Consider the following 25,740-nt stretch of genomic DNA (forward strand, 5'->3'; position numbering starts at 1 on the left):
TCCATATCTGCTGAAATCAGTGCTGTCCTCCAAGGATTAAGACTGTATCATCAGCACTTCTATGCCCTCTTGAGATAGAAGGAAACTCCAAGTTGTGATTAGTTGGTGCCTAAGTCCAGGGAACCTCCATGGCATCCTCTCCAGAACTTCTTTGAGATTTGTTTTTGTTAAAGAATAGTCCCACATGGATTAGTGAGATCAAATATGTTGAGTTTATTAGTTGGGAAAGAGGTTTTTAAGATGGCTAGTCATTTTGGGATAGGCCTTGGACCCAACTTCACATGGTATTAGTGCAGGTACTCGTATGTGGGCCTCCACCCAAATTATCCACGTGTAAGAGCCCAGAGGGCCTACACGTGAGGGGGAGTGTTAAAGAATAGTCCCACATGGATTAGTGAGATAAAAAATCTTGAGTTTATTAGTTGGGAAAGAGGTTTCTAAGATGTCTAGTCATTTTGGGATAGGTCTTGGACCCAATTTCACAGTAATCTTGCTTCGAACATTGTTTGTAAATGGTCCCATTTAAACAGATGTGCAAATGGTTTAGATGGTAAGCTTGCCAAAGAGAGGGTTGAACAACAATCTCTCAATGTTTCAATCCCACCCTCTATGTAGCCTTGTTGCATGGCCTCTTAGCCCTTAATAAATTTATGATTTAGGCGATGTACTCATTTATAATCCTTAGAGTTGTTTGTGGTATGTTGCAAATCCACGTAAAGTGAATGCATACTCTTATTGTATCTAATTGTTTATGTCATCATCTTGATTATAAGTTGAGGTGTTGTCCAGATACTGGTTATTTTTCAGCTAAGCTTCCTTTATTGGGAGCTTCAGACTTGCCCCAGGTTCATCTCCTTTCTCTTCTAAAGTTAAGAGAACCCCATTACATCTGGTTGATGCATTTCCTTTAAAGTCTCAGACCAGATAAGGATGTCCGAGGGTTGGTCTGTGCCCTCAGTCCTTCACGTTTTATCTGTTGAGTCCTGCTAACTCTTCTTTCTGCAAATACAATGTTTGCCATCACTTGTTCTCTTTAGTGAATGGCATTTTACTAAATGAAGGTGAACTTGTTGTCTGTGTATGCCAAATCCAAAAAGCTGGATAACCATTTCAAAATCAACTCAAACTATTAAATAGTTCAACTCTAAATGTTTTTGGAAGTACAAACTTCTATTACCTAAGGCCGTTTGGTCTAGTGGTATTCTCTTTACATCAGGTGCCTCAAGTCGTGAATTCGAATCGCACCACACCCCTCTCAAAAAAAAAAAAAAGGATGATATGAAAATATTTACTGGCTAAGTTCTGTGAATAGTGGTTATAATACATTTAAAAAAACAGTTATTGTAATACATTTAAAAGAATAGCTGTTGTGATAAATTTAAAAAATTAGTGGCTAATGTCCAAAAAACAATTATGATAAGCTTATCAGTGTTTTAAAACTTAGTAAAAAGATAGACCAAAATCTTTCAGGGTCTAAGATGTTTTTATAAGGAAGCAAAATGATTTCATTTTCTCATTCAGAAAAAAAAGATAGAGATAATTGGGCATTGTAGTTGTAATGGCTTGGGCTCTACAAAAATGTAAGGTGACTTCATCTGCTTTATACAAAAGCAAACTTTTAGTGTCAGGCCTTTTTCTAAATATGTTGGGTCTTTTCCCTCCACTCTGATCCATCATGTCACTATTTAAAAAACAACTGCTAAAACTAATTGTGTCTTTAGTTTGTCTTAATAAGGGGTAAAAAGCGGTACGTATGTAGGGTATCAATGTACATACCCATTTAATTTGATTCTCATGCAATTTGGGCTGATTCATACCAAATTGGGTGCCGAATTTTGGATTACATCAAATGTAGGTGGTCCTAGTTGAACGGGCTGATTAAATTTGGTGTCTGCCATTATATGATTATGATGTAATTTGTTAAAATAATGTACTTAATAGGTTCAGGGGTGTTTTTGTCATTGTAGTAATAAGTGTATCGTGGTCATTGTTTGTTTCACATGCCTAAGTAAATTGCTGTAGGCTGTGAAGTTTTGTATGCCTTTATGTATTCAGAATGGTACACGTAACAGTTGTAAATGAGAGAGGTATTTATGTATTTGATTCTTATGATACTTGAGTAATATGTAAGGGGGCAAGGGGGTTGTATATTGTATCTTATTTTACTTGAGTAATGGTACACTTAACTCCCCCTTCTCCATTTTCTTTTTCTGTTTCACTGTTCACTTAATCAACATCTTTTGTGTATTTATATATATTTTTTTCCATTTCGAAAAATCTTATGTGAAGTTTTATTTGTGGTAAAAAGTAGTGTTTTAAATGTATCATATGTTCATATGTTTGCTAGTGACCATCAATTGTTGCAGCAAGAAGAAGCCTCCCCCTAGAGATTGTGGCATCTTTTTCATGAAATTCTTGATATTGCTAATAGTGTATTTGATTGGTTTCATGATCTGGGACTAGCAAATTATCTTCCTTACTGTCTTGCCAAAGATGGGGTTACCCTCCAACTCTCATTGTTAGGGACCCTCTGTTGTGTAGCTGTGCCTTCGGGCTTTTACTATGATGTGCCCTTTCTCAAAAAGAAAAGAAAAATGTGTCATTTGTCCAGGTGGATGCTGATGCAATAACAGTGGGTAAGGCTGCCATTGGAAATTTGCTTGGTGGCATAGGATACTTCTATGGTCAGTCAAAAGTTGCATTGCCGAAAGATTCTAATGTAAGTTCTTTATGACTTAACTTTCTCTCTTTTGGTATGCTTTTTTTTTTCTCTAAAGAAGAAGGGAAATAAGAAAGATAAAAATGAAGTAATAAAAACGAGGTCTCTAGATCTTTTATCAGAAACTGATGCTAGGTCCTATATGTGTTAGTAATTAGACTCCCTAATTCCAAACTAACGAGCGCAATAATAGTAAATGCGGAAGAAGGGAAAAAACAAGCACAAAAAAGCACAACAAGATTTATACAGGTTCGCCTTAAGGTGAGACTACGTCCTGTCTTTTGCCGTTGCGGTAATCCACTATGAAGATGGAAGTACTTTATAAGACAAATCACACACTTGTAGATGTCTCTCTAACCTCTCGGATTGCAACTCGAGATGCTTCTCGGATTAAGATGATTAACCCTAATAGCGGCGGTTCTCAATTATAAAGAGAAAATTAGGGCAACCGCGATACAAGAGTAAAATTCCCAAACTGCCCTTAATTAAATAATAGTTAATATATCGATTCGTGACCAACTCAGTGTAAGGCGTTAATTAGGCTCCACAACTTAACAATATGCTGATAGAAAAGTAGGACACAATGTTGGTTTTTACAAGATAAAATGAATTTTTACGCATAGTCATAGTGACTTTAAAGATGCTTCAGTAAATAGAATGACTCTCTCTCTGTATCATTGTTTTTTATCTGCTTTGACTTTGTGAGCTAGTTGATGGAACAAGCAAAAATGCTGGGGTGTTTGGTCAATGTAATTAAGCTTGATCTAAAAAGGCTTTTGATTGTGTATCTAGAAGTTCCTTGACTACATTTTTGAATTCATTTGCTTTGGCTGGAGAAATGAGTTTGTTTCACAAGTTGTATCACCTTGGCCTCTTTCCCTCTTATCAATGGTGCAAAATGTAGTCAAGGAACTTCCAGATACACGATCAAAAGCCTTTTTACTTTGGCTGGAGAAATGAGTCTGTTTCACAAGTTGTATCGGCCTCCTTCCCTCTTATCAATGGTGCTTCAGGTGGTCTCTTTGAAAGTGCTCTAGAGGGATTGGACAAAGGGATTTGCTCTCCTGTTAGGAACCTTCCCTGCAGGACTCGAGGGAGGGGATTCTTAAGCTTTTGAGCCACTGTAGTTGGCAACGGCGAGAGAAAGAGAGGGCTGACTTATGCTGGTTTGGGATCTGTGAGCCTGAGAAGGGCGTGGAAAGAGAACCGTACACTTCCATTGCTCTTTATTTATAGAGTCATTACGTAGTTTGATTAGAAAATTATCTAAGTAGCACACATGACATCTTCTAACTAGGAATTTAACCCTCTTACTCAACTAAGAAACTAAATCCTTTCTCCAACTCTAGGGTTACCTGTCATACCCAAGAATTTCCCCTCAAATTCTTCATCATCAAAAGAGAATTAAAGATACCATAACCCCTGAATTTCTAACAAAGATGTTGAGGAAATTTGGTGCTGTTAGGTCTGGTCTATGGAGATCCATCCTCATGGCTAACTGTCAAATTCGAAACAAATGCTGCTGTCCTCTTGAATATAATCTGTACTTAGCCTCCCCTTTGGAAAGTCATTTGGAAGTTCAAGGATGGCTTTGTAAGGGGAATTAGATTCCTGATTGGTAGGGGGGAGTGACCAAAGTTCTGGAAGGATCTCCTGATTGGAGTCACCCCTCTTATGTCCTCTTTTCCAGTTGTCTTTATGACCTCTTATTTGCAAAGCTTGGAACAGATCTAGCACCGTCATCTGTTGGCCACTAGATTAGAGGAGGTACTTAACTGATGCTCAATGCTTACTGGCTTTAATTGCAAGGATAATAGGAGGGATTCCCTTCTCTGGATACACGATTTAAAAGGTAGGTTCTTTATGGCCTTTTGCTGTAACTATTTACTTAGTATTTTTGAGATACACCCAAGGTTGGCATCCTCTTCTTTTCTTAAGGTGCTTTATGGCAAGATTCACAGTTTTGACTCAGCTACAAAAGGCATGCCAAGCACCATCTCAACAACCAAGCTCTGCAACTTCGAGTCCAAAAATCATCTCCTGATGCACTGCCATCTCGCAAAAGCCTTGTGGAATATCATCTTATCCCTCTTTAATTGCTGCTTCTGGTTGTTAGCATCCTTGTACGTCATCATGTCTCAAATCATCTCCCCTCCTCTTCCTCAGTTGGGGCATACCATGTGGGTGGTGTGCTATACTGTAACCCCTTAGATTTTTGGAAAGAGAGAGATCATTTTGTCTTCACTGGGAAAAGCTTTTCTTTTATCGTGCTCATTAGGAACTCATGTGTTGTGTTCCCGGGCCCTAGCTCGAGTTTCATGACGGAGGGAGGAATCACCTTGCTGTTTCTGAGTTGAATCTGGCCACCGAGACCTCCCGGGACGACCTATGGTGTCGATTTGAGGGAAAGGAAGGTCGGGAAGGGTTTACGGAAGGTCGAAAAGGGATTATGGGAGAAAAACGCAGCCAGAGGATGCCGGAGAGAGATTAGGGCTCGTCGCCGGGAGCCGTCACCGGGGGTTCCAGGGGAACGCCGACCCTGGTTCAAAAGGGAGAACTCAGATCCCGATTAATTCTCTTCCCCTTTCATTCGTTCCACGGACCTTAAGTTAAGTCCGAAAATTCCAATTATTACAATGTTGCCCTCGGCTTCCATATGCGTGACTGAAATTAATTTAAATTACAATTACGCCCAAGTCCCTTTTCTGGCCCCTAATTCCCCTGCATCTTATGTCTGAGTCAACTCACCTCGTCGCCTCTGGGTGACCCGTCCTGCTATCGACTCCACAACATCACTCCCCTCCTTAAAAAACGAGGTTGTCCGCAATCTCGAACGTGGGGTAAGCCTGTTGGAAAACATCAACGTCCTCCCACGTAGCGTTGCTGGCGTCGGAGTGGGTCCACTGAACTAACACCTCCCTGCGGTGGGCATTCTGACGAGCATTTAAAATGTGGTGTGGCATGAGGGATAACTGACCTTCTTCCATGGGTGGTAGAGATGGAGTGCGTGGATGATCACTGCCCTTGACGGGCTTGAGAAAGGACACATGGAAAACATCATGGATCCGCGCTTCTGGGGGGAGGTTGAGTTTGTAGGCTACCTCACCCACCCGCTGAGAGATGGCGAATGGCCCAAAATATTTGGGCGATAACTTGTGCCTGCCGCCTGCCATGGATGACTGTCTGTAATGCTGAAGTCGCAACCAAACCAAGTCACCAACGGGGTACTGAACATCTCGGTGGACTTGATCATAATACTCCATTTTGACCTGGGCCTGCCACAGACGAAGGTGAATAACTACGAGCAACTGATCCCTCTCTATCAGAGTAGCGTCAATTGCGTCCACTCTGGTGGACTCTGGAGCATATGAAAGGAGCTGAGGGGGGTCCCTGCCGTATACAACCCGGAACGGAGTCTCCTGTAAAGCCGTGTGGAATGAGGTATTGTAAGCATATTCTGCCCAAGGAATGCAGTCCACCCACTGATGTGGACGATCGCCTACTAAGCATCGGAGGTACATTTCAATGGTGCGGTTGAGAACCTCTGTCTGGCCATCGGACTGCGGGTGATAGGCTGAGGAAAAATTCAACTTGGTGCCGCATAGGTGGAATAAATCACGCCAAAATTGGCTAGTGAAAATGACGTCCCTGTCACTGACAATGGACTCGGGAATGCCATGGAGCCGCACGATGTGAGTAAAAAATGTTTTTGCTACGGAAACTGCGGTATAGGGGTGTTCCAATGGAAGGAAGTGCCCATACTTAGAGAACCTGTCCACTACCACCAGAAGAACAGACTTGCCATATGACTTCGGAAGACCTTCAATAAAATCCATGGAGATATCGGACCAAACCTGAGTGGGAAGCTGGAGGGGTAGGAGGACCTCGACGGGGCTCAAATGCTCGGCCTTGTTGCGCTGGCAGACTGTGCACGCAGTGACATATGCAGTAACAGATGACTTCATACTATCCCAATAGAAATCCTTCCTGAGGCGGAAGAGAGTCTTCTGGATACCCTCATGTTAACTGTTATGATAAGCTGAGAGCACGACAACAATGAAAGGAGAGTCTGGGCTCAAGTAAATGTGGTGCCGGTAAGTAATAACACTGTCACGAACGCCATGCAGAGGGCATGTGGCCTGCTGTGATTTTCTGGCTTAATGTTTGCAACTCGGAAACCGAACTATGCTCGGTCTTGATAGTTTCCAGCAACGTAGGAGTGGGCTGACTAATGGCATGCAATTGGGCGGAAGAATCAGCTCTACGGGCGAGAGCATCAACAACTGTATTCAACCGGTCCGCTCGATGTTCCACAGTGAAGTCGAACCCCAGTAACTTACTGATCCATAACTGCTGCGGGGATGTAGAAATACGCTGATCCAACAGATATTTCAAACTATAATGTCAGTGCGGATGGTAAAATATCTCCCCCATAAATAAGGGCTCCAGTGGCGCACCGCCTTGGCTAGACCAATCAATTCTCTTTCATAGGCGGCCAGTTTATGTTGGTGTAGCGGAAGCTGTCTGCTGAAATAGGCGATAGGGTGGTTGGCTTGTAGCAGAACCGCTCCTATGCCATCACCTGAGGCATCACATTCCACTATAAACATTTCCCCAAAATCGGGTAGCCATAATACCGGGGCAGTCGCCAGTGCTGTTTTCAGATTCTGAAAGGCGGTGGTGGCCTCATCATTCCACTGGAAGGAGTTTCTACGCAGCAGATTGGTCAACGGTGCGGCGAGGGTTGCATAGTCCTGAATGAATTTGCGGTAATAGCCCGCTAAGCCCAAAAAACCCCGCAAAGCTGAAATGGTGCTCAGTACTGGCCACTGGGTAACAGCTGCAATTTTGTCTGGGTCCACTGTAACCCCGACTGCTGTAATAAGGTACACTTTGTTCTCTTCATTTAAAGGCGGTGCGCTCGAATAAGTTGAAAAACCTTTTGGAGGTGTTGCAAATGGTCTGGCCAGGACTTGTTGAATATGAGAATGTCATAAAAAAATACAAGAACAAATTTTCGGAGATAATCCGTAAATACCTCGTTCATCAATGCCTGGAATGTGGATGGGGCGTTAGATAGGCCGAATGGCATGACAAGAAACTCGAAGTGCCTGTGATGAGTACGGAAGACTGTTTTCTGAATATCTGGACGAAACATACGGACTTGATGATACCCCGAGCGCAAATCTAACTTTGTGAAAAATTGGGCCCCAAATAATTCATCTAACAATTCATCAACCACCGGAATAGGGAATTTGTCCTTGACCGTCTTGGAATTGAGTTCTCTGTAATCCACGCAAAATCTCCAAGTCTGATCATGTTTCTTGACAAGGAGGACTGGGGATGAAAAAGGAGACGTACTCCTCCTGATGATTCCTTGTTCTAGCATAAGCTTACATTGTCGCTTAATTTCATCTTTCTGTGAATGAGGGTAGCGATAGGGCCTCACTACTACCACCTCAGAGCCTGCCTTCAAACAAATCCTGTGGTCACATCTTCGCAGTGGAGGAAGTCCCGTAGGTTCCTGGAAAACATCAGAATAGTGCTCCAGTAAATCTTCCAATGACGCTGTCCAGGGGGGTTGTTTCTGGAGTAGATGCAATTGCGGGTGAAAATCTGCCTTGCTCCCCTGTAACTGTAATTGTTTGTTTGCCCACTCAAACATCATGGTTAATGCGGCGAAGTCCCACCAGATTGGTCCCAAGGTTTGCAACCACTTAATGCCAAGAACCATATCAAAGCCAACTAATGGAATAATTAAAAATTCTGCTTCAAACTGAGTACCTTCCACAGAGAATAAGACGGCCTTGCTGATTCCATAACTCGGAAGTTTCTCCCCATTGGCCACTGACACGGAGGCCACAGGGCGAGGCTGCACGTGCAATTGTAATTGCTGGGCTGCACTACTGCTAATGAAGTTGTGGGTGCTCCCGGAATCAACCAAACTGAGGAGAGGCTGATCATTGATGATGACGCACAACTGCATAGTTTTAGTAGATTGGCCTGTTATTGCGTGCAGTGAAATTTCAGGTTCCGGTTCGTCCTCTACCTGCTCTGTGGAAACGGGCTCTTCCTCATTATCGTCCCCTTCCAACCAGAATAGTTTCTAGCATTGATGCCCAAAGGTATACTTCTCATCACAGTTATAACACAACCCCCGTGATCTGCGGTCTTCCATTTCTGCTCTGGACAATGTTTTAATAAATCCCGGCGTAGGCTGAGCAGCCTTAGGCACTGAAGAAGAGCCTGTAGTGGTGCTGGATCGCCATGTGCTGCTAGGGGCTGACCTGTTGTTTGACCAAGGTTTACGATTCTGGATTTTCTGTTTTGCCTCTAGAGTGCGGGCTAAGTTCATTGCTCGGGCTAAATCAGAGGGAGCAAGGAGCTCAACCTCCAACCGCAGTGATTCTGATAAACCAGCAGTAAATAACCCCACCTGTTGGTCCACCCGGACTATCTTACTGGCTCTGGCCAATTTTTCCTGAAATGCCTTCTGATACTGCTCTACTGTGCCCGTCTGACGCAGCAGGATTAGGTCCCCTAATGGATTACTCTGAGCAGGCAGACCAAATCGAATCGTGCATGATTCCTTAAATTCCTCCCAGTCGATGTTCGGATTTTCCATTTCGAGTTGATGGCCCCATAGCTGGGCTTCATCGAGCATGTGGAATGTGGCTATTCGAACCTTCTCAGTTTCCGCCGTTCTTTGATGGGAGAAAAATTTCTCGCATCTGTATAACCAAATTAAGGGGTCCTTGGATCCCTTGAACATAAGAAAATCCAACTTAGTGTACCTATGGATGGTCCCACCCCCAAACCTCGAGCTCACACCATTTTCTGTGTGATTACTTCGACCCATACAGTGGTCTCCCTGCCTTGCCACAGGGCTCCTCCTTTCTTCACGAGGAGTAGGGTTTCTTACCCCCAATAACTCATCGAGTTTTTCAGAAATCTGTTGGATTTGAGCATTTACCTGAGACCCTCTGCTGTCCATCAAAATTGCCAGACGTCCCTCGGTTTCGTTCTGGCTCGCTTGAATCATGCCTCTGACGGTAGATACCCAATTTCGGCCTGCTCTGATACCAAGCTGTTGTGTTCCTGGGCCCTAGTTCGAGTTACACGACGGAGGGAGGGATCACCTTGCTGTTTCTGAGTCGAATCTGGCCACCGAGACCTCCCGGGACGACCTATGGTGTCGATTTGAGGAGAGGAAGGTTGGGAAGGGTTTACGGAAAGTCGAAAAGGGGTTATGGGAGAAAAACGCAGCTAGAGGATGCCAGAGAGAGATTAGGGCTCGTCGCCGGGAGCCGTCACCGGGGGTTCCAGGGGAACGCCGACCCTGGTTCGAAAGGGAGAACTCAGATCCCGATTAATTCTCTTCCCCTTTCATTCGTTCCACGGACCTTAAGTTAAGTCCGAAAATTCCAATTATTACAATGTTGCCCTAAGGCTTCCATATGCGTGACTGAAATTAATTTAAATTACAATTACGCCCAAGTCCCTTTTCTGGCCCCTAATTCCCCATGCATCTTATGTCTGAGTCAACTCACCTCGTCGCCTCTGGGTGACCCGTCCTGCTATCGAGTCCACAACATCATGCATGCCTCTATTTCTTGCCTGTGTTTGATAGAAGATTTTTGTGAACTTTTGGGTCCTATCTTGGGAAGAGATTGGCTTTCCTTCACTGGCCTCTCTATTCTCTGCCATGTGGAGATTGCCCCTTGGACCCCTTTGTCGTTGGACTCTATTAGGCTAAACTTTGGTAGGAGCTCTATGGGCAATCCAACTCCCCCGGGATGTGGTGGTGAAATTCTTATCACCTTATTTGGACCTCTTGGGGTGTCTGATTCGAATGAAGTGGAGATTGAATCGATGATTTCAGGTTTCAGAATTTTTAAGCAACATTTCACCTCAGAGCATTTGTTTGTTGAAGGTGATCACATCCTCGTTAATGGCTGGTGCAAAAACTCAGATGGTGTTCCTTGGAGATTCATGCGCAATTCTCACAAATTGTTGATATTTCTGAATTTACTAGAATTGTATTTTATAATGTGAATGGCAAATGTGTTGCTGATAAGCTATCAAAAAAGGGTGTTGATTCCCAACATCTTGTGCTGAATATAACCGAACCCCACCCCTACCCTCCTCTTTCTCTATATTAATCTTTGTATCCTTTTTTTTTTTTTTTTTCTCTTTTAAAAGTTTTGCACTTGTGGTTGGCGTTTAGAGAAGTTTATCTAGATTTATGCTATGTATTGACTTTTCTGGAGATTCTTGATATTACCTCTCAATTTTCTTGTATTTGGTCTCACATTCCGAGATCCACAAATTCGGTAGCTAATGTGTTTGCCAAGCAGGGAACAAACCTCCAATCTCTTGTTGTTAGGGTTTTGCTCCCCTGATTTCTGTATTGTTCTCCCTCTGTTAATATATACATCATTTTCAAATATATATATATTTATATTCTTGAAAATTAATTAATCACACACTTTATTTTGGGCGAGAATTCAACGATGCTGAAACTCTTGACATTTGTAACTTTGCTAATGATCTGGACCATATGTATGTTAAGCACCTAGCCAATACTACCCAAAAGACTGTCCTGTTAGGAGCGGAAGGCATAGGTACTTAACCCCAGGACCATAACAGTACACCCCGCCCTCCCTAGCCGACGACCACGGCGGCCTTAACACAGCAACAGGAGCCTATACTCCCGTACGGCGCCCTGCCAGGGGCGTGCGGTCCACCTGCGCACGTGGGGACTCGAAGTTGGTCGTAGCGCCTGCTCTGATACCAAATGTTAAACACCTAGCCAATACTACCCAAAAGACTGGCCTGTTAGGAGCGGAAGACATATGTACTTAACCCCAGGACCATAACAATGTACTTCAAGCCCGATCAGCCAAACAAAATCGCTTGGTGCCCCTTTGCGGATGACATCTTCTTTGTAGTTTCCTGTTACGAGTTGTTGATTGCAAGGCCGTAGCCAGGTACTCATATTGCTGCCACTGCTTGGTCTCTCTCTAGTCCTCCAAAGGTCAGATTTTTTTTGTGGATTGTTCTTCATGGATTTTTTTGACTATAGGCAGTCGCATCAAGTGTGGATCTATTCTGCCAAGCAACTCATGCTTGTTGTGTGATCAAGCTAAAGAGACCATCGATCACCTGCTTCTACATTGCAAATATTCATGGCACATTTGGAGTCATTTCTTCAGCCACTTTGACCTTTCTCTTTGCACTCCTGGATTCTTTAACGACTTTTTGTCTCTTTGTTCTAGCAGTCCTTTCCCTCTCTTGGGTTCAACTATGCTCGTCAACCGTAGGGTTCATTTCTTGGCATTTGGGGGATCAAAATCAATGATGTTTTAGGTAGCATTTGGAGTCATTTCTTCAGTCTCTTTGACCTTTCTCTTTGAACTCTTAGATCCTTCAATGATTTTGGGTCTCTTTGTTCTAGCAGTCCTTTCCTTCTCTTGGGTTCAACTATACTCGTCAACGTTGGCGTTCATTTCCAGGGCATTTGGGGAGCAGAATCAATGGTATTTCAAGCAGCATTCCTCTACAAGGTTAGTTGTGACTGGAAGGATCATGGCTGACATTGTTTCTTGGCTTTCTTCCTTTGATATTTTTGTGGACGTTGTGGGAGGAAGCATTAGAAACAATTGGGTTCGGATTGCAAATCTCACCCAACACAAGTGACATTGGCAATGGTTGAATGGCAGCTGCCAGCAAATGATGTTATTAAACTTAATTTCGATGGCTCTTCGCTTGGAAACCTTGGTCCCTTGGGGTTTGGGGGAGTTTTTAGAAAGTAAAATGGTAGCATACCCACCTTCTATGCTGTATCTTTGACACTTCGGATTTCATAACTACCGACGTCATGGGCTTTGGATCTTCAAAAATCAGTTCCATGGTAGCTTGCCTCAAAAGCTTCTGCATCTGATATCTCCCTTTCGTAAAGATAAGAGAAAAAGATTCCTGAACGTAGTCTGATGGGGATGGATTGAACTTGCACCCCAAGCGGGGTCTTTCTGATACCGAGGCATTGGTTGTTTGCAGGTTGATGGAATCTCTTCATTCTTTAAGACTAAGGCCTTTAGAAGTTGACAAGTTGATTTGGTGGCCAGACAAAAGTGGAATCTTCACAGTATCCTCCGCTTACAAACTTACCAATGGTTGGCATCTAAAATCAAAGTGATCATAAGATTTTCTTTGCGTGGCGTCTTTGTGCTCCGCCAAAGACAAAGAATTTCATATGGGAGCGCCTTACAAGGAAAAATACTCATGGCAGATGTGCTCAAAAGAAGAGGCCACCTTGCTATTGATCCTCTCTGCCCTTCTACAACTCAAAGGTTGAGACAACCAATCACTCCTTGCTTCAATGCTCCTCCTCATGGAAAGTGTGGACTTCAATCCTTAGTAAGACGGGGCTTCAATTCTGTATGTCGGTAGATATGATATCTTTCAGTAAGTAGCTCGTTGGTACCCTCTTTCCTGGGCTTGGAAAGCTTATGGTCTTTGCTTGCACTGGCTTAAACCCGTGGAGGCTTTGGAATGAGTGCAACCGTAGGCGATTTGAGGCTAAATGTGATTCTGCGGAAAGAGTAGCCGAGCTTGTTTTGGGTCAAATCTCAGTGTGGCTTCTTACCAAGAGGCCTTTCTCCTCTTATGTGGGTTCCTCTATCCGCGACAACTAGAGCACAATGACAAAAAAAGGTTTGCATCTAGGGCCCCAGTTATGCATGAATGGATCCCCCCAGGGCACGGTTTCCTAAAGTTAAATTTTGACGGTTCCTCTCTTGGTAATCCTGGGATTGCGAGCTTTGGGGGAGTTATCTCAACCCCTCTGGAAACCAGCACTTCTCGTATGCTAGCCCGTTAGGCATTGTTGACTCAACGTCGGCTGAGCTCCAAGGCCTCCTTAATGGGGTTTGCTTTTTTAGAGACAATTGTAGTGACCCTCTGCATATTGAAGGAAACTCAAAGGTAGTAATTGGTTGGTGCGGTTTGCGTTTTTAGAGACAATTGTAGTGGCCCTCTGCATATTGAAGGAGACTTAAAGGTAGTAATTGGTTGGTGCGAGTATGCTTCCTCTCCCCCCGTGGCGCCATTGGGACTCTTTTAGGGAGATTCTTGAAATTGCTTCTCAATTTTCTTTTATTTGGTCTCACATTCCGAGATCTTCTAATTCGGCAGTAGATGTGCTTGCCAGGACGGGAACAAACCTTCAATCTCTTGTTGTTAGGGATTTGCTCCTATCCCCTTTGTAATTTTCTCTATCAATATATACATCCTTTTCAAAAAAATAAAAAATAAAAAATGTGTGAAGGTGACTCGAAGTCTGTTCTTAGTTGATGTAATGGCTCTACGGATCCTCTTTGGCGCATTGGCATATTTTTTTTTATGATAGTCAAGATTTTTCTACTGACATTATTTGTAATTGGATTTATGTCCCTAGATCAGCAAATAGTATTGCTGATTCTCTTGCTAAAGAGGGGTTTGCCCCCCAATCCTTCAGTGTAAAGGGGTCCCCTCCTTGATGTACCTCTTTGCCTTCGGGTCGTAATGGATTGCACTTTTCTCAAAAAACATTACTCACACAGTTCACCCCAATCCCTGGTGTGACTTCAACCCAAAACTTCATACTAGAATCCCAATCTGGCCATTGGTCATCTTTTTGTTGTTAGTTGATTAGTGGTTCTCATAGAAGACAACAATGGGTCTTAACTCCTGCAAATTAGTTAAGATTTCCTGTTGATAGAGTTGTCATAACTACTTTGTAATGGGGCCCCATATATTTCTAAATATATATAAATGTTTCATTTACTACTTTCTTGGTATTCAGTATCTCTTGATTTTTTTGGCTTAAGATAGTTGTTTAGCTGAATGTCTTTTATGCTTCAATGTGTAGTTTGTAATTATTTCATCATTTTATGACGTCTGTTCTCTTTGAGAAATATAACTATGAACATTGGTAGTTTACTGTGCATATGTTCAGACTCATGCTTCATAAATGTGTCTTGCAGTTTGAGTCTCAGAGCAGGTTTCTTGCTTATTGGCCCGCTGAGCTTTACACAGCAGTCCCAAGCAGATCCTTTTTCCCTAGAGGGTTTCTGTGGGATGAAGGTTTTCATCAGCTTCTCATTTGGTTAGTTCTCTGTTACTGCCGAATTTTCACCATAGAAAGTCCACAATTTTCTGTTATATGGTCTTATTGATATCAGTATAAAATAAAGAAAAAAGAATGAACATGTCATTGTATTTTTCCTTTTTTGTTGTTGGTAAAAACATATCATTGATATTATTTGACTGTATGTTTAACAATTCTGTGATCAATCTGGATTATTTACCTTTTGTTTGTTTGTTGTGAAAGACATGTTTCATTAACAAAACCCGAAGGCAGCAAAATACATCAAGCAGGGGGGATTCCTTACAGTGACAGATTGGAGGGAAATCCTCTCTTTAGCTAATGGGTAAGCCATCCCATTAGCTGAGCAAGGAACATGAGATAAAAAATGGACTACTTCAGAAGACAAGCCCTGAATTTCATTAAAACTGAACCAATAACACCCGTACCCAAGTATGAACAAATGGCGCAGTTAGAATCGCCTCCAGCATGCAGCCTCTCATGAAAACGATCAAAAGAAATGTGCTCAAACCATGCTGCAAGGCTTGAATCTAAGTAGAGTTTGAATTAGAGATACCTAGTGGGCTAGCAAAAGAAGTTATCACCTCCCCATTGGAATTCCTGAAAATTGCCCCAAACCCAGAGGGCCCAAGGTTACTAAAAGAAGAGTCATCAAAATTAAGCTTAATAGTCCCCTCTTTAGGCGCTTTCATTCAGCAACCACCAGTTGTTTACTCCTTGAAAGACATGCCACTAGCTTCCAGCAATCTGGATTATTTGCCTTGGCAGGCTAGAACTTGACACGAACAGTTTCTTGAGTTTTCAAGGCAAACATTGAATTAATCTCCTTAGGAGATTGCTTGGACAAATTAAGAATAGACGATTTCATCATTTTTTTTTTCTGAGTATTCTTAGTCTGAATTTTAAACAGTGTTGTTTATTGTATTGTTACACTCTCTTTAACACCCATGGGAAGGTAATGGTGCACATCATATAGTACCATTGCTCATGAGAGCATTAAAAGGCACCTTTTACTTTTTTGCATAATTTGGTGACACTTGAGAAGGCGTTGGGATATTGATATTTGCTTGGATATAATCGGCCACTGGTTAGATCTAATGAACATTGAGGGATGGATCCCAAGGGAGCAAATTTTAGGTGCTGAAGCTTTAAGGTTCGATCTTTTTTACCTTGATTTCAGAATATATTTCTCTTCACGGAGTTACCTTTTTTACAAATGTTTGTTTATGCTGGCCAGTAAAGTCCCTCCAGAGTTTGTTCTTCAGCATCCAACAAATGCAAACCCCCCCACATTATTCCTTGTTTTGCACAGTAAGGTTTAATGCCTACATGCAATATTTTGTTATCTTCATATATTGCGATTTGTCTTTTATTGGTTCTCTGTTTATAAAGGACTTATTCTCTGTGCACAAAATAATTATGTACTGCAGGAATGATAGTTAAACTTTTCCTCTGAATGAATAATGTTTAATTTCATCAAGGTCTTTCGAGTGATAAAGAAAATGAAGCTAAATTTGTCTCTGTATGTTTCTTATTGAATGCATAGTTAGCTAAACCAGGAAATTTCTTTTCATGTTAAAAAAAGCATATTAGAATGAAAATTTGGGAATGGTTCCATATGTATTTCATTGCGAATGATGAGAAAGTGACATTTTATTGTTAAGAGAGAGGTGCACGAGACCACAAAGTCATGACGTAGAAAAAGGAGCATACGGCTAAAGGAATATGAGGGACATAACAATAACAAAATCAACCAATGGGGAAAGAGCCTGAGTACAAGACGATACAAACGAGGAATATGAGGGATAAATGAGGAACATGAGGGGAATGTTTTCATTCATATTATTTGTTGACGAAATGCTTCTAATTACAAAAATTGGATGTGGGTCCTCAAACATAAAAGTGAGTAGCCTGCTAATGTTTCTCCTTTTTCATTTCCGAAAATTGAACTTCACAATGTAAATTTGGCTGTGTGCATGTAGATGGGCTTCATGGGTGAAATTCCAATTATTTTCCTATGAACTGAATCACTGCTATGCTCAACAAAGCTTTCCCCTTGCAGAGATAGTGAATGGTACAAAAAGAGGCATGTTCACTGCCACTGAGAAGGACAAGATCATCTCCTTTTTGGATCGAGCAGTTGTTCGCCTTGATACATGGTTTAAATGGTTCAATACCTCACAAGCTGGTTAGTTTTAATTACATTCTGGTGTTTTTCATGAAAATGATGCGTGCTAATGCATGCTGTAGTTTGTTTTTCAAAAACTTTCTAGAAACTGCTGGACTTTTATTAACCATACAGTTTTTAAACTGTGAAGAGAAGCTATTCCTGCATGTGAGATGATGTATGAGCTATAGTAGCCTGCTGAGTTGAACATAATCTTCTGATTCCTTTTCTACTATTTTCATTAGTTCTTGCTTGTTTTCTGAAAAAAAAATTAGATCTTGCTTCTTTTCAAAGAACATTAGATCATTCTTTCTGCTTTAAACACTTAATTGATAAAATTCAGTAGCAGCTACTTTTATTGGTAAAAGAAGTGGAAATTACATCTCCTTTGTGCCGTAACTAATTTTAAAAATAAAATATGTATTGCTTTTAAAAAATGTGTTGAAAAACAAGGACAAGGGGCATTTTGGTCATTTTATCTATATCGTTATTTATATTTTTTTATGTAATCTTGTTCTACATGTCAAACTATGTCCAAATTCCATGTAAAAGGGACAAGTAGAATGGGAGATATAGAGAATTAGGGTTTTTCACTTAAAGTAGAGGCCATGTTATAAATTGTACTCAACCCACTCAACCCTAAGCTATAAATAGAAGTTGGGAGACGTGCAGCTCCCCTATCTCAGTTTCTTTCTCAATTTACTCTTCTCCAATTTCTTTGCCTCGCATGCTCTCTTCAACCTTCTTTCTTCTTACTTTCTACAAAATGGTTTGTTGCAATTACTATCCAAAAGTAGGGTTAGTTTATAGAGAAAGTTGATCACATAGGGAAAGAAAAAGTAAAAGCTTGTGCCAAGTTGATATACTTTTCTAGACATTGTTTTTTTATGTGAGTGCTAGCACATAGAAAGTTGAATGAAAACTATTGGGCCATTTAATTGTTAAAGTTGGGTCCAAGTCCATCCAAAATGACTAGCCGAAGTTTGAAGACCTTTTTCCAACTAATGCTACAAGTTTTTTGCAGACATAAACAATATGAAATTGTTCCCACTAATACTCTCCGTCGTGTGCAAGCTTAAACAAACAAATGATTGGCCAAAAATCGGACAACATAAACAAGGCACCAACTTCTTGAATTTTTGGAAAAGAGAAATACTTCATTAATTTGAGTACATGATCCTCTATTTATAATAGAAGAAATAAGTAGAATCCAATTACAATTAAATTACCCTTGTCCCAGTTACACCAAAAGTTAAACCCTAAAAGATAAGTCCTAGAACAATTGAACAAATGAACATAAATAGAAGATTAGCATAACTCAAACACCTTTAAATTGAGGCTCTTCTGTGAGACCTCCTTCCATGAGAATTTTGGCTCTTTAAGACTTTTTGTTGTGTGAGTCATGTGAGACTCTTCCATACCTACTCTTCAGCACTCCCCCTCAAGCTGGAGTTTATAACTTCTGACAATGAAAAAGATTCTTGGTTTTCAATTTTCTTTTGCTGAAAAAAATTTCTTCATTGATGCAAAAACTTCATTTTTTGTGCTCTCCTTTTCTTGAATATTTTGGTCACATAAAAATTACCACAACATGTGGAATTCTTCATTGTAGATTATATTTCTTCTCAAACGTGAAATTTTTAAGGAAGCGCAACCACTGTAGCACTTAACTTCCAATCTCATCCCCATACTTCTCCTTCTATTCTCCCCCTCAAGTTGGGAGGTAATGGCAATGATCCCAGGTTGAAACTAATAAAATAGTTGTAGTAATGATCTTCTCCATCAAGGCGTCCCAAGGTTAAGTACGAAGCCGGACACAAATTCTCAAAAAGTAAAAAAATGGGTGATAAAACATAAGTTAAAACCAACCTCAAAGGATTTCGAACAAAAATAGTGATAATAATCACTAAAGAGGGTAATGCCTATCACTCAAAAGATAGCGATAAAGACCCAAAGGATACCGATAAAAAAATATCATTGGACTTTAAAAACACCCATATATATATATAAAAAGGACCAACCAAAGCAATGCACCAAAGGGTTGGCCAAAAAGGGGATAAACGAGAGTAAAAAAAAGATGGTAGGAGAAAGGCAGCCAAGTAAAAGGTTAATGGGGGATTAAAGGAAGAGAAAATAACCACCACCTTAATAAGAAGGAGATTGTAACAGTAATGATGAAATAACTGAACAAATTTGACTAAATATAATTTTTTTGGGGTGACCGCAATATTTTGGAGTTAACTATGCGGAAGATATACAACCAAGTAACAAAACACAAAGCTACAAAACAACATACATGCAAGATATTGCAAATCTTAACTGAGCACATCATTGAGTGATTAAGTCGAACCAAAACTCTCTAATTAGAAGACAAATTTGGCTAAAAAACTCGAATCTTAGGAGAAAAAGAAACTCAATTAACATCAATGCCTGGAGAGATAATGTGAGAGAAAATAAAAAAAAAGGGAGATTTTCAGCAGAACTAACCTTTTGTACTTCTAATATCAATATCTCCCAAAATATAGTTCAGAATCACAAATGGTTTGTTGTTCAAGAAATTAGACTGAAAGAGCTTTAATTTGATATCTAATTTGACATAAAAAGATTTGTTCTTGAATCTTTTATGACCTATAGATTCTCTCCGTTTTGTAGCTTGACCTTTGTTGACCCCAATGCGAATATCTCCTTAAATATAGATCAGATTGTCATGTAATTTTCTCTTTCTGAAACTAGACTATACTTTCATCCAAGTATAACTTTTCTTTAGAAATTATACTTCTTTTGAGAGAAAGAATTTGATAGATTTCGGGCTCTGTAATCTGGCCGAACTGAGTACTCTTTCTTCTTTGTCCAACGTAACCATTGAACCTTGCAAAATTGATATCTCCCTCTAGAAAAATCAGATTGAGAATTGGTTTGATAAGTTAGAAAATAAAGTTACTGATCTTTCTTTTGACATAGAAATCTCCACATAAAGTTTTGTTCTTGATGGCATAAAATGACTCGGAAGTTGAAACTTTCTTATGCTGCTCGAACCTCTCTTGCAGTCTGATCTTTGCTGCTTTAAATATCGATTTTTCTTTGTAAAAGACTCCGATTGCCAATTTCTTTTTTGTGTTGGAAAGTAGACTTGAAGATCTTTCTGTCAATATATAATTTGTAATATGAAAATCTCAGTATAGAGTTGCGAACGCCAAGAAAACAACGAATACTGGGACATGGCAAAAAGAAAATAGATAGAATACGAACCTAAACTACTTGAGATGATTGACCATAATAGGATCACATTATTTCTGTGGGTTGACTGAGTCAACTCACAGAACCCGCTTTGATACCATGTTGAATTTCTGGAAAAGAGAAATACTTCACTAACTTATTGTAATTTGAGTACATGAACCTCTATTTATAATAGAGGAGATAAGTAGAATCCAATTACACTTAAACTACCCTTGTCTTACTTATACCCAAAGTTAAATACTAAAAGATAAGTCCTAGAACAATTGAACAACTGAACATAAATAAAAAATTAACATAACTAAAACACCTTTAAACTGAGACTTTTCTATGAGACCTCCTTCCATGAGAATTTTGGCCCTTTAAGACTTCTTGTTGTGAGAGTCATGTGAGACTCTTCCATACCTGCTCTTCAACATAACTAAACAAAAACTATGGCTAATGGAACAAATGCCTTGTTCTGATACCATCTTAAGTTGGGTCTTGGTTCATCCAAAATGATTGGAAGATGTTAGGAACCATCTTCCCTAATGATATCGAGAGGATTTTTCCAAACCTAAAGAATGTGACCTTTAGTCTAACTAACTTTACCTTATTCAAATGTTAGAAGTTGGGGATGATCTTTTGTTATCTCTTTTTGCTTATACTTTCTTAAAGAAACCATTTTCGGTTTGACTTTCTCTAGTTTGTGACTAAACGATAGAAAGTGAATTCTATAGGTAAATTCCTCTCCCAATTTCTGTCTTGGTTAACTTCTTTGTTTTTTTTGAATACCAAATTTTTTGCTTATGATAAAAAACCATAGCAACAAAAGCAAAAGGCTAGTCATCTTTATCAAAAAAAAAAAAAACAAAAGCAAAAGGCTAGATCAGTCAATACACTAAGGGACTGGAAAATAATCAAGGAGGCGAGCTATGCCCAGCAACAAGTGCCTTCTTTACAAGTGCATCAACAGTTGTGTTGCCTGATTGAAGCCTGTGAATTCATGAATTTTTGAATCCTTGACTAAGTCATTTTTTGTTCAATTGTCTGGAGAAAGTGAAACTTCTTTCCCTGTACCTTTACATGCCCTAAAAGCAAAAAGGTTTGAATTCTAATAAAAAGAGAAAACAAAAGAATGAATTAGTATGGGACCAGAGCACTACATGGACACCACATAGAGTCAGAAAGTCGTACCTGCTAATGGTATATGAAAATCTCGTAAATAATATCTTTGTTCAAGGAATTTCAGTGGAGAGCCTCTTTTAAAAAAAAATTGTTCCTCTTTTTAAAAATAGATTATGTTGCTTTGTTTCTATTTTGAATTACATTTTGTATTATCTTTTTCCTGGTTTATGTTTATACCTTCTGGTCTGCATAATCATATTTCCATCTATAGTTTAGCTGGAGAGGGATCTGATGTGGATGATCTTTCTGTTGTCCTGCTTTTGGCTCTCTTCCTCACTTTTTGCTTTTATGCTGTAACTGGTTGGGGTTTCCCACTTTTCACTTTTCAAAAAAGAGCAACTAATGTATGGAAAAATACATTGGCAACTAAAGTGAGGAAAAACATTATTTTATGTGAATGGCCAAGAATTCTAAGAACTGCTTTCAGTAGCAGGAGATTGTGTCTTGAGTTCTTGAATGTGCTATAATATTTTTTATAAAGCTCAGCAGTTTGGGACTACTTATTCTCTTTCTCTGAAATTGCAAAATGCTGTGATTAAAGTCATTACTTTGATCTTGACAAATTTCTCATGCTTTTTCTTAGGTAAGGAAAATGGAAGTTATTATTGGCATGGGAGAGACAACAAGACCACCCGTGAGCTAAATCCAAAGGTTTTTAAACTGCTATTGCATACTGTTCAATGATATATCCTGTCTATTTTATGGTTGATAGATAGATTTTATAGTACTGGAAGTTGTTTTTCAACCACTACGGTGTCCTTGTCTATAAAAAGGATAGATAGTCTAATGGTTAAAAAGTCTTGTTTGGAAAACTGGAGTTTTTCTGTATGTAGACATACAAACATACTTTTAGTTGCTCATGTACAAACTTAAATCTTCAAGCTCATATGACTTTTGGGATGTTTTCTTAATGCATAAATATGGATTATCAGAGTTTGTCATTTGATGTTTTAACATTTTTTGCTCTCATGTTAGTCATTTCTACATTATATTTATTTGAAGAGCCACAAAAGAGGGCCTACGCATGAGGGGGTGTGTTGACAACAAATACTGGACATGCCACACTAGAAGAGCTGCAACAAGTGAATCAGGTGACCCAATTTAACAAAATGTAGGTTAGAGCTAGAACTCGGTTAAAATTTGTTAAGGAATAGTCCCACATGGATTAGTGAGTACAAAGATCTTGAGTTTATTAGTTGGAAAAAAAAGTTTCCTAAGGTGGCTAGTCATTTTGGGATGGGCCTTGGACCTAACTTAACATGGTATCAGAGCAGGTACTCATATGTGGGGCTGCACCTAAAAACTATCTACTTGTAGAGCCACAAAGAAACGGCTTACACCTAAACTATCCACTTGTAGAGCTACAATAGAGGGCCTACACCTAAACTCCCTACTCCTAAATTATCCACCTGTAGAGCCACAAAAAGAGGGTCTACACGTGAGGGGAAGTGTTAAGGAATAGTCCCACATGGATTAGTGAGTACAAAGATCATGAGTTTATTAGTTGGGAAATAGGTTTATTAAGGTGGCTAGTCATTTTGGGATAGGCCTTGGACCCAACTTAACAAAATTATTGGGCTCGAGTTCGAGTTCGAAATATTTAGATCAAGCCAAGTTCAAACATAGGTTGGTTCGAGCTCTGCTCGGTTTGATGCCACCCGTAAGTGCTAGCTTACCTTGAAGAATTTGGTATTGATCCAATCCTGCCTTAGGCCTTTGTCAATGGGCAAAAGGAGAATGAGTTTCTCTCGATTTTTTCAATCAAGAAGGGAGCTACCAAGCAAACTTATAAAAACTGACCCAACAAGATGACGAAATCCAGTTCAACAAAGTTTGATTGCTGGTCGACCCAGTATGATGTCATTTTTACAAAAAACAATTGAAGCTTTCTTCTTCTATATCAGTCGATAATAGTTAATCTAGAGGATGGGGGAAGAGCCCTGCCCCTCCTCGTGCAGTGGAAAGGGCCTTGGCCCTCCCTTTGTTGAGCATAACTTCCACACAATGGAGGGGAGAGGTGTTTCTGTGATGGGACAGGGATTCCCCACTCCCTCCACAATTAGTGGTCCTTTCCTCCTCGCTCTCTCTCTCTCTCTCTGTCTATTCTCTTTGTCTTTATAGAGAGAAGAGGATGGAGAGGTTGGTCTTCTCCTCTCCCGCTTTTGCATCTTCAAGGGAGGACACATCACAATCCCTATCATCCAATTGCAGGGGCTTCTTCTTAGTTGTTCCAAACAGAGGGAAAGGGCCAAAACCCTCTTGTGTTTGCCTCCTATCTCCCGTCTTCTACATCTCCTGTTCAAGTGACCCAGCTGACTAGGTCGGCTTAGCTGGTTAACCAATTTGAACTGACTAACCCAACCGAGTCAATCGGGTTTCGACTCATTTCTAGGCCTTTTGTGACTCATAACCCGGACAAGGGACCTAGTCCGGTTGAACCTGGTTCATTCGGCTGGTCTAGTCTGGATTTTATAACACTGCTTCCAAGGCTGCTAGAGAGGCCATGGCAAACCAAATTGGTGGGAGGGACCGTGAATATTCTGATCAGTGAAGAACTCTGTGAAAATCTTAACAAACTCATTAGTATTGCTGATCTATCCAGGGACAATTCTTCATTTATGGGGAGGGAGGCTACCCTATGAGAGAAAGTAATGATACGAAGAACTTTGTGTTGCCATCACCCCCTTTTAGTCATTTATAATATGCACTTTGTTTCCAAAAATTACACTCTTGGTTAACAAAATTTTCAAATTGTTAAAAGAAAAAAATTTTCAAATTGAATTTTAAGGGAGGATAAAGAAGAGACCTATCCTAAAATAGTTGTAGTGTTTTTCTTCTCCATCTGCAATGTAAAGACAAACTATGGGACTAATATTCTGATCTGTTTTTTTTTTTCCAGACATTGTCTTCTGGGCTGGACGATTATCCACGTGCTTCACATCCAAGTGAAGATGAACGCCACTTGGATCTAAGATGCTGGATGCTTCTTGCAGCAGATTGCATGTATTCTATTCTGGAGCTTCTGGGGAAGACAAATGACTGGCAAAAGGTATCAACAATGGTAATGTCTTTCTATATATGTTTATGGTCCTATCTTATGTTAAAATCCAACAAATTGCAGGGATACTATTCAATTGCCCAAGGACTTTCAAATTTTAACTTTCTAAATCAGGTAATCTTAATATTCCATGTATTCCTCTGCCAGTAGATTTCTTTTTATTAATAATTGAAATAGTGACAAGTTTGTATTGTTGGACATGCTTGGCCCTTTGGAGCACCTTTGGACAGCCTTTTTTCTCTTCTTTGTCTGTGGTGTCATATTCTCTTTACTATTATTACTTTATTAATCAGCCACAAAAATAAATATCATGATACAATGGGAAAGCTCTTATATTCTCTTTATTTTGTCAGAATAGTAAATCATTTTCTTTATTGGTATGCTTGAAGCAAGCTACACATATCAGATATCAAAGTATGCCATTTCCTTATTTAAGTAGATATTCACTAATTCTGTTTCTGGTTGATTAATATGCATCATTACCATTTCATAAGACGGAATAGTTTGAGGAAACAATTTTGAGCACACAACTACAAGTTTGGAACTTGCCTATTTTTTATTATGTATCTGTTATTGAATATCTGAACTGCCTTGACAGATGCATCTAGACAGTATCTCTGGAACCTATTATGATTTTGGAAACCACACTGAAAAGGTATTTTTTGACATCCTTAAATTCTTTGAGCTTTCATCCATTAGTTCAGGTTGTTGGATGGTTTGAAAACATTAAAAATATATGGAGTAAACTGAAGAAGGTGAATGCTTATTCACAAGGCAAAAACAGGTAACCTCAAAGCGTCTTCCTCCACTAGTGGTAAAGCTAGTTGCATTTCTTTATCCTAAAATGAACTATAAGTAAAGGCTATTTTTTTGGAATGGGCACAATTCTCGAAGGCAAAGGAAATACACCAAGGAGGGGGATCTCTTACAATGAGAGATTAGAGGGAAGACCCTCTCCTTAGAAAGAGAGTGAGCAATACTATTTGCTGACATATGAACATAACTCCACTCACTAACTATATTCTTAGCATGACCTCAAATTTCATAAAAAAAGATCCAATGACGGATCTTTTTTCCTTAGTACCAACTGATTATACTGCTAGAGTTACCCACAACATGAAAAAGACCTTGAAACCTTTTTTTGTTTTTGGAGAAGTGATAATTTTATTAAGCAAGGGAAACAAAACAACTAAACTAGGGAACCACACTTCCCCTAACAACAAGGGATTGGAGGGAGGCTCCCTGTT

At 40.0% G+C, this 25,740-nt stretch overlaps 1 protein-coding gene across 1 annotated transcript in view; it reads left to right on the plus strand.

The window, feature by feature from the left end:
* The window catches only part of LOC137964033 (mannosyl-oligosaccharide glucosidase GCS1), a 55,151-nt gene that overhangs the window by 19,444 nt on the left and 9,967 nt on the right, over window positions 1-25,740 (plus strand). The window contains exons 9-17 of the mRNA XM_068811296.1: window positions 2,612-2,719; window positions 14,746-14,867; window positions 15,913-16,020; window positions 16,105-16,178; window positions 16,930-17,055; window positions 22,019-22,086; window positions 24,335-24,484; window positions 24,557-24,607; window positions 25,092-25,148. Coding sequence (XP_068667397.1) covers window positions 2,612-2,719; window positions 14,746-14,867; window positions 15,913-16,020; window positions 16,105-16,178; window positions 16,930-17,055; window positions 22,019-22,086; window positions 24,335-24,484; window positions 24,557-24,607; window positions 25,092-25,148 — 864 coding nt within the window. The remainder of the gene's footprint in view (window positions 1-2,611; window positions 2,720-14,745; window positions 14,868-15,912; window positions 16,021-16,104; window positions 16,179-16,929; window positions 17,056-22,018; window positions 22,087-24,334; window positions 24,485-24,556; window positions 24,608-25,091; window positions 25,149-25,740) is intronic.

This window comes from Aristolochia californica, unplaced genomic scaffold (assembly GCF_029961685.1).
Source record: "Aristolochia californica isolate CCGP_79_NKW_82.1479 unplaced genomic scaffold, dmAriCali1.0.hap1 SCAF_4, whole genome shotgun sequence".
NCBI classification, from domain to species: Eukaryota; Viridiplantae; Streptophyta; class Magnoliopsida; order Piperales; family Aristolochiaceae; genus Aristolochia; species Aristolochia californica.